Source organism: Borostomias antarcticus (assembly GCF_949987555.1).
Source record: "Borostomias antarcticus genome assembly, chromosome: 33".
In the NCBI taxonomy this organism is placed as follows: Eukaryota; Metazoa; Chordata; class Actinopteri; order Stomiiformes; family Stomiidae; genus Borostomias; species Borostomias antarcticus.
This window is the reverse complement of record NC_140266.1, coordinates 3637282-3646121: the sequence shown is the minus strand read 5'-3', so window position 1 is coordinate 3646121 and position 8840 is coordinate 3637282. Positions and strand designations below refer to the sequence as shown.

General features: G+C 50.6%; 2 protein-coding genes across 2 annotated transcripts; both read left to right on the top strand.

Annotated features, from left to right (window-relative positions):
• The first annotated feature begins 295 nt into the window (after window positions 1–295).
• On the top strand, window positions 296–5445 carry ddi2 (DNA-damage inducible protein 2). Its single transcript, XM_084460582.1, has 10 exons — window positions 296–668; window positions 1390–1519; window positions 1803–2090; window positions 2537–2663; window positions 2851–2978; window positions 3405–3533; window positions 3785–3888; window positions 4064–4259; window positions 4901–4953; window positions 5311–5445. Exons 1-9 carry the CDS (start codon window positions 531–533, stop codon window positions 4909–4911), a joined length of 1251 nt encoding a protein of 416 aa, XP_084316708.1. The 5' UTR covers window positions 296–530; the 3' UTR covers window positions 4912–4953; window positions 5311–5445.
• Window positions 5446–5468: 23 nt separating this feature from the next.
• Window positions 5469–8657, top strand: LOC311327505 (uncharacterized protein; the record flags this gene model as incomplete). Its single annotated transcript, XM_084460572.1, has 1 exon — window positions 5469–8657. The coding sequence occupies one exon, from the start codon at window positions 5469–5471 to the stop codon at window positions 7443–7445; it is 1977 nt and encodes a 658-aa protein (XP_084316698.1). The 3' UTR covers window positions 7446–8657.
• Between the last annotated feature and the right edge of the window lie 183 nt (window positions 8658–8840).

The following is an 8840-nucleotide window of genomic DNA, read 5'->3' as shown; positions in this document are numbered from 1 at the left end:
GGAGTCCGAGGGGGTTATTGGGAACTGAGGGTGGCAGGAAGGCAGTTTTCACATTCTTGGGGTGACACAGGGGCTCATGAAACACATATAGGATCTATGTGACATGATCTTGCACACTACTTTCTTGGGTGACACACGGTTGTGGGGCAGACTGTAGTCTGTGAGCACTAGGATGATGACATGATGATGCACACTCTTGTGCAGTAGGTGGCGGTATGCACCTTTAAGCTTTTTGAGATCCACCATTAAAACCCAGAGAGAAGAAGATCCAGCAGTGGCTCTGTCGAAATACGACAGCATTTCGATGGCATGTCTGTCATTTGACGTCTCACTATGTCATGTTAACTAGTTTCTGAGTGTTATTAACTGACATTTTTGTTGTCTCAACTACACTGGACATCAGCAGCTTCCCAGAAAGCTCCCTTTAGTAAGGAGTGAGACAAGAAAGCACCAAGTTAGCCAGCTAGCACATTCTCTAGCACAGTTAGCTTAGCTCCAGGTGTAGCTAGCTGTCCTGCCCGAGAAGAGCAATGCTGGTGACCGTGTTCTGCGCACCAAGGGACGGCCCAGAAACCACATTTGCCCTCGATGTGTCTCCAGACCTCGAACTAAGAGACTTCGTGGCTCTTTGTGAACTAGAATCAGGAATCCCGGCTGGAGAAATAGAGGTGAAACAAAAGATGCGAGCTAGCAAGGGGTGGCTAGTGGCTAGCATGGCTAGTTAGCATGCTACTGGCTAGCCTGGCTAGTTAGCATGCTACTGGCTAGCCTGGCTAGTTAGCTAGCTACAAATGCTAATGCTAGCTAGCTATGACTACTATGACTCTGTCCTGCTTTTTGTTTATGTCCTGCTTTTTGTTTATGTCCTGCTTTTTGTTTATGTCCTGCTTTTTGTTTAAATGTCTATAATGACTTGCTTTTTTGTTTTAATGCTTTTAATTTGTCCTGCCTTTTGTTTTAAATGTCTATAATGTCTTGCTTTTTGTTTTAATGCTTTTAATGTCTCATGTAAAGCACCTTGAATTGCCCTGTGGCTGAAATGTGCTATATAAATAAACTTGCCTTGCCTTACTAGCTTGTTAGTTATTCGGGGGTTTAAAGCTTTCAACAGTACCAGTCTTCATGACTGGAGAACCATTGTTGAATCATTGGGAGAATCTTGTTTTTTGCCTTGTTTTGTGTTAATAGTTAATGTACTGTTAAAAGCTCTGATTGATTGATTTTATTTATTTTTAAGACAGGGACAAGGTACAGTAGACATTTACCCTATAAAAATAGGGAGAGATGCACTGTACAAGGTTATACTTTCTAACAGTAGTACTGTTTGTCTCACTGATGACTGTGGCTAGCCATATTTGTTAAGTCATGTAACCATCTTTTTTTTTCTAGATATTATATATAGAGCAGCCTCTGAAAGACCCAACACGTGCCTTGGGGACGTATGGTTTGAAGGATGGGGATGTAGTGGTTCTCAGACAGGCAGACAGACGGCCTCCACCAGCTCAACCAACCTTCCCAGGTTCAAGTCTATGTTTGCTCATATCTGCCCTTTGTCACTTCTTATCCATTTTTCTCTGTTGATGACAGAAAGCTGAAGATGACATCGCTATCATACTTGATTTAATTTGGGCTATGCTAACTAGTGCCCTTTCCTTAGGGCAGAATGTTCATAGCACTCTATCATGCACTCTAAATTTGCTATGGTACTACCCTAAAGTAAGGGGCCACTTTGTCTGATGAAGGTAGAAACCAACCTCCTCTGTCTTTGCTACCCTCCCTGTCCCCTCTTCTCGATCCATTAGGACTTCCACGCATTGACTTCAGTTCCATTGCAGTCCCTGGTACCTCCTTTTCTTCCAGTCAACGTCCCGCCACAAGGCAACAACCGCAGCAGAACCCAAACCCGCAGCAGCAGCAGCGCTCTCCACCCCCTCCTGCACCCCCAACTCTGCGTGGCTCTGCTTCCTCTCCCCAGGGACTGGATGACCCCGCCTTGCTCCAGCAGATGCTACTGGCCAACCCTCACGAGCTGTCGCTCCTCAAAGAACGCAACCCGCCACTGGCAGAGGCCCTGCTGAGCGGAGACTTGGGTGAGGGGAAAGTGTGCTTAGATCGTCTCTTATCTATGACGGATGTGTCGTCCTGTACTTGACATGTCTCGACTAGGGCTGGGTTTCAAAACTCGATTCATCCATCCTGAATCGATTCATGAATCCCAAAATCGATCTTTTATTTAATGAATGAATGAATAAATGAAGGAATGGATAGTTCATTAATTCATTCAATGATTCATTTATTCATTCATTTTTGGAAATCAGTATCGATACCCAGCCCTAGTATTGATGTGTTGCATAACTTGGCAGTCATGTAATTAAGGTTACAGCAAAAAAAAAAATCTGGTTTTAGTAACACAAACCGAATCGATATTGAATCGAATCGAATGGTGATAATCGATTCTGAACCTTGTGAATAGGAATCGAATCGATTCTTGAAATTGGAATCGATACCCAGCCCTAGTCTTGACTGTCTCTTTCAGAGCGCTTCACTAAAGTGCTGTCGGAGCAGCAGCAGGACCGGTCCCGGAGAGAACAGGAGAGGATCAGACTTCTGACTGCAGACCCATTTGACTTGGAGGCCCAGGCTAAGATAGAGGAGGATATCAGGTAATCACTAACACGGAAGACAACCTGAGGGGTCTGGCTATGAATCAGAGGCAGGCTGGGGTATCTAGGATCACTTAAATAAACAAATCCGTTTAATCTGCCATGTTTGAAGTAAACATATGACGTCTACCATTACCTCATGCGACATCTGCACACCGTGTCACATGGTCACGTCTTTGTGCTCCAGGCAGCACAATGTTGAGGAAAACATGACCATTGCGATGGAGGAGGCGCCAGAGAGCTTTGGACAGGTGGTCATGCTCTACATCAACTGCAAAGTCAACGGGCACCCTGTCAAGGCTTTTGTCGACTCAGGTAACCTCATATACTTGTTGTTGCTCTGTGGAAATCCACAGCGCCGATTGCTCCATAATTTCGAGTCGAGTGCAAAGCCCTTAAGTTGCTGTCTGGTCAGTATGTGTTGAATGTGTCCTTGGTTGTGTAAGCGTCACTTCGGTATGCTGGGCTGCCATATTTTAACATCCATCTAACCCGTGTGTGTAAACTGCCACTGCTCCACCCTGACCTGTTTCACACACATCTCATGCATCCGCACCGCACCCACCTTTTTCTCACATCCTTCTTAACCTACCTTTCCGTTATATTACTTTCCTGTGTGCCCGTTTGTCATATCTGCCTTTTGCTGACACAATTTCTCATATCTGGCTGCATGTACGATCTGCATGTCCTGTTTGTTCTCGCCGTCCTGTCCCCTCCCCTCACTCCCTTCTGCTCTTTCAGGCGCGCAGATGACAATCATGAGCCAGGCGTGTGCCGAGCGCTGTAACATCATGCGTCTGGTCGACCGCCGCTGGGCGGGTATCGCCAAAGGCGTGGGCACCCAGAAGATCATTGGTCGAGTCCACCTGGGTATGTAGGCGGCTCGTTCGCCTTCAAATATCAACAGATTTCAATCGCCGTTAAATCGCTTCCTGCCTGTTCGAGACGATCGTTATAGCGGAAAAAAAACATAGCGCAGAAAATTAGCGTTTGCGATGCTGTAATCTCAAACGTGTATGGTGACCCGGTGACCCGTGGGTGCCTACGCCAGAGCATCCCAACGCCTGGGTCGGACCAGATGGTGTCTAAACGCTGAGGTGCTTTCTGCTTGACTTCTCCAGCTCAGGTCCAGATAGAGGGGGACTTCCTGCCTTGCTCCTTTTCAATCCTAGAGGACCAGCCCATGGACATGCTGCTGGGACTGGACATGCTTAAGAGACATCAGGTAGAACCCTGTCCAACCGGAGCCCGCTGTGCTCTTAAACTACACCGTCGCACGTTCAAGGGTTGAAAACATCCCTTTGAGATGTGAAAAGTGCCTTTACAAACCCCCCTTTATAAGTGCGTGTGCGTGTGTGTGTGTGTGTGTGTGTGTGTGTGTGTGTGTTTTTTCCCCTCAGTGTTCCATTGACTTGAAGAAGAGCTCGCTCCTGATTGGCACGACGGGCACGGAGACGCGCTTCCTGCCCGAGGCGGAGCTGCCGGAGTGCGCCCGGCTGGCGTACGGGCCGGAAGGGCGCGAGGACGTCCGTCCTGAAGAAGAGATGGCAGACAGAGAGCTGGCCGAGGCTCTTCAGAGATCTGTACAGGAGAGCGGTAAGGAGGGCCGGGGCTCCCGGGGGACGGAGGGTCCCTCTTTTTCGGCTCAGACTCCTGAGCGAGAAAGTCCACTTGCATGCGCCCAGTTTTAGCTTCTTACGTTTGAGCCCTGTTTCTGCAGTCATCTGCATTCTCGGTCTCGTGATCACCTCATGTCATCACCTCAGCAAAACAGTTTTCAGGAGCCAATGAGGTAGTGAGACCCGACCTCGTCACCAGGCAAGGTTACATCATACTGTACATAACTGATAAACAAGCCTTCCGGCTCTACTTAAGTTACACTTCTGAGAAAATAACACTGCTGACTACTAATGACTACTACACTAGTCATTACTAAATAAATGTTAAAATAAAATGATTTATTATTTTATGTGATTTGGTTATACAGCTCGTCTTTTTTTTAGAGTAGCAAAATCCCTTTTGAGTTCAGTGTAGCTGCCTGAGGTTCGGGTGACAGGACACGTGATCCTACCGTGACCCCCACGAGGTCACGGTTCTCTCGGCCGACGGGACTCTTCACCGCTACGTGTGAAAAGGTTGACAAGTGTGGCGCATGCTTGTGTTGTGCGTGTGCGAGTGGGTGTTAACTCTCTGCGTCCTCTTGCATGACGTGTGGTGTGTGCCCTAACCCTGAGCAGGACAGCACTGATGCATTTGGAGAGAGACAGCTGGAGAGGGCCCTACCAACCAGGTACTGCACATCTACAGATCCAGATAGCTAGGTCCATCGCCATTTTATCCTTTGTTTATGCTTTGATATTTCGTTGCTGGGTATATTCTTTTCTGCTCGTTGGAAAAAATAAGACGGTCGGTAACGCAATAAATCCACTAAACTACTTTGATGGTTCATATTTTTCTTTTTTCAAAATAAGAGAATGCAGTCGGTAAGGCATCTCGGAATTTCAACATCGTATTTCATTTCAGCTGGCATGGACAGAAAACGCATGGTTTTTTGCGAGATGCGCGTGGTTTTTGCGAGGCGTGTTCCATCGCGGGTTTCCGATGTCATAAACGTGTTTAATTCTCTGATGTATTTCTACTTTGCTAGACATTGCAGACGGCCAAACTACCTCACCGGACTCCCCACCATTCCTAACGCCCAGACCCCTCAGACAAACGGCTGCATCGACATCATCCTCCTCCCCCTCGAACCCGGGTCACCCCCGGAGCCTGGCCCTGGACCGCTCCAAGTCTGCCCCCGCCTCCATGCAGCAGGCCCCGACGCCAGGGCGGAGCTTCAGCCAGCCTGGCTTCCAGGAAGTCCATAGTCCCTCATCGCCAGCCCAGGAAACGGCTCCTACAGCCCCACAGGCCCCTCTCCTATCCCCAACTAACCCCACCCTAGACCCTCTCCTATCCCCAACTAACCCCACCCTGGACCCTCTCCTATCCCCAACTAACCCCACCCTAGACCCTCTCCTATCCCCAACTAACCCCACCCTGGACCCTCTCCTATCCCTAACTAACCCCACCCTGGACCCTCTCCTATCCCCAACTAACCCCACCCTGGACCCTCTCCTATCCCTAACTAACCCCACCCTGGACCCTCTCCTATCCCCAACTAACCCCACCCTGGACCCTCTCCTATCCCTAACTAACACCACCCTGGCCCCTCTCCTATCCCCAACTAACCCCACCCTGGACCCTCTCCTATCCCCAACTAACCCCACCCTGGACCCTCTCCTATCCCCAACTAACCCCACCCTGGGCCCTCTCCTATCCCCAACTAACCCCACCCTGGACCCTCTCCTATCCCCAACTAACCCCACCCTGGACCCTCTCCTATCCCCAACTAACCCCACCCTGGACCCTCTCCTATCCCCAACTAACCCCACCCTGGACCCTCTCCTATCCCCAACTAACCCCACCCTGGACCCTCTCCTATCCCCAACTAACCCCACCCTGGACCCTCTCCTATCCCCAACTAACCCCACCCTGGACCCTCTCCTATCCCCAACTAACCCCACCCTGGACCCTCTCCTATCCCCAACTAACCCCACCCTGGACCCTCTCCTATCCCCAACTAACCCCACCCTGGCCCCTCCACCCACTCCCTCAGCTACCGACCTGTGGTCCACGTGCACCCCTTCTGCGGCTGCGACCGGCCCCTCCCCCCCAGCCGGTCCAGAGGGCTGGGTACCCGCGGCCACGCAGACGGCCGCCAGCTCTGATTGGACGGCGGACGTGTCCCCCACGCAGCCCATGGAGGAGGGGGAGGAGGAGGCGGAGCCTTGTCCGAGCGCGCCGGAGCGGCGCGCCGCAGAGGCGGAAGGCGGCGCCGAGTCTCCCGACCGATCCCGGGGAGCCGAGAGGGACCAGCCGGAGGGCGAGCGCGGCGCCGGCTCCGACAGCAGCATCCCCTCCCTGGCCGCCGCCCTGCGGGAGCTCCACGAGCTGCTGGTGTCCAGCAGCCACGCCCACTCCAGGGACCGCAGCGCCACCCGCTCCCCCTTGCAACCCTCCAGACCGGACGCCGACGGACTAGACGACAACCTCCCCGCAGCGGAGCGCCGTGACCGGGGCACCTTAACCGCCGAGAGCCCCCATCCTCCTCCTCCTCCTCCTCCCCCCTCTACAGCCATCACTGCTGGTGCTGAACTGAGCGATGCCAAAGCCAACCATGATGCTGAACCTGCCCGGGCGTCGCCAGGGTGTCTTGTGCCTGGCTCCTCTGGCCGGGAGGAGAGCCTGGGGCGCGAGGTGAAGGGCCAGGGGCAGCAGCGGTGCTCGGACGTGGACAGATACCAGGGACTGGGGGAGACCAGGAAAGGCGGAGGCAGCGTGCCCGGGTCCGAGCTTTCCTCTCCTCCCCAAGGGGATCCGGAGTTCAGGGAGCCCCCAGAGGGGCGGCAGGGGAGGGGCGTGGCGGACGGAAGAGCATCTGGGGCCGAACCCCCAGACGACACTCTCGGTCTACAGCCTGAGCCCGAGTCACTGGCCCCAGAAGAGGACTCTGGCATCTCTACGACCTCTAACCCTCAGGTTCCCCAGGCCGCGTCTCCCGTCCCTCTGTCCTCTGCTCCGCACGCCCCAGCGGAACGCTTCCCACACGAGCACCTCCAGAGGATCCAGGCGGCCGGTTTCTCCGCCCGCGAGGCGGCCGACGCGCTGGAACAGGCCCAGGGGTGCGTGGAGCTGGCGCTGCTCGCCCTGCTGGCCCGGAACATCACTGTGCCCACCTGAGAAGCCCCGCCCTCTCTCCACACCCGTCTTATCGATGTACCTTCGTCTCGATCTCGATGCTAATCTCAGACACTGGTTCTCTCAGTCGCGGGGAGAGGGGGGGAAAGTTGTGTCGGTGTCTCACAGACCAATAAACAAACAAACGAAAAAACAACTGTTTGTTTCCTGGGTTTGGCAGATGGGAGGTGTTTGCATGCAGCTGCTGTTGGTGTCTCAGAAGACACTCATGGGTTTTAGAGATTAGGTTTGGTAAGTTAAATGTCTTGTTTTTACATCTTCTCCCCGTATTCTTAAACATCCTTATACATTTGATTCTAAACACATTTTATCGCCCATTTTATTTGAAGGTCCCGAGTGAGTAGGAGACGGCCGATTCAGATTCTTTTATGAGGTAGAACTTGTTCCGCTGAGTTGGACTATAACAGGTATGGCCATGCATCTCTAAAATGTCCTCTCATATGCACATATGAGTACTATATTCTTTGTTAAACAAATTCCAATTGCTTGATTTTAACTCAATTCTACAAATAAAGCCAATTAAGCCGAGGTCAAACACTATTCACTGTGGAAACTGCTGCGTTTGAGAAAGTATTGCCAAGTCCTGATGTGTCCTTTTCTTGAAATGTGGTCGGGCGTGACGCATCCTCTGTCATGCAATTGTTGCAAATCCTTGGGAATCTGATGGATGTTTTCATGTTTGATAACCTGTATGATAATCAGATCAGAAAAAAACCAGACGTTTTTAGATGATTGCTTAATTTCTTTCTGTTATTAAATGTTTGCACAGAGAAACAGTGATATTCAGAATTGACGAGAATATCTGATATGAAAGCAAAGCATTGATAATATTTGTGAAGGTGAGCCAGAGAGGATTATGAGGTTGTCTTCTATGTGATGTCCGAGCCACATGTTTGCAACATCTTTGAAAATCTGATCTCATGTGGTGTAGGCCTGTAGTTTATAGGGCATTCAATAGTTATTGTACACACCGAATTCTACGTGTCGTTTTCTTCATATACAGTATATCTTGTCAATAACTCAAGCATCCGTCTTTAATTGTTAGCCTCTGGTGAACCCTACCCAATCCAGCTGTCAGAACAATTTTGGCATTCATTCATATACTCATTTTAATTGTATTATCTTTGTCATATACCAACAGCAGGCAGGTTGAATTATTTACTTTTATCTTGTACTCAATTTAAACTTGCTAATAAAGAAGAACTGGACAGCTGTACTCTGTTTGATATTCCCATGGTGATAAAGGTGGTGATTAAACTGTCTTGCGGATCTTAAACATAGTTTAGGGGAAGAATTCAGAGCTAATGTCCGGACACTGCAGTGAGGTTTTAGATTCAGTTGGGATTCAGTTCTGAAGCTGCACAGCTGCGTGTGATC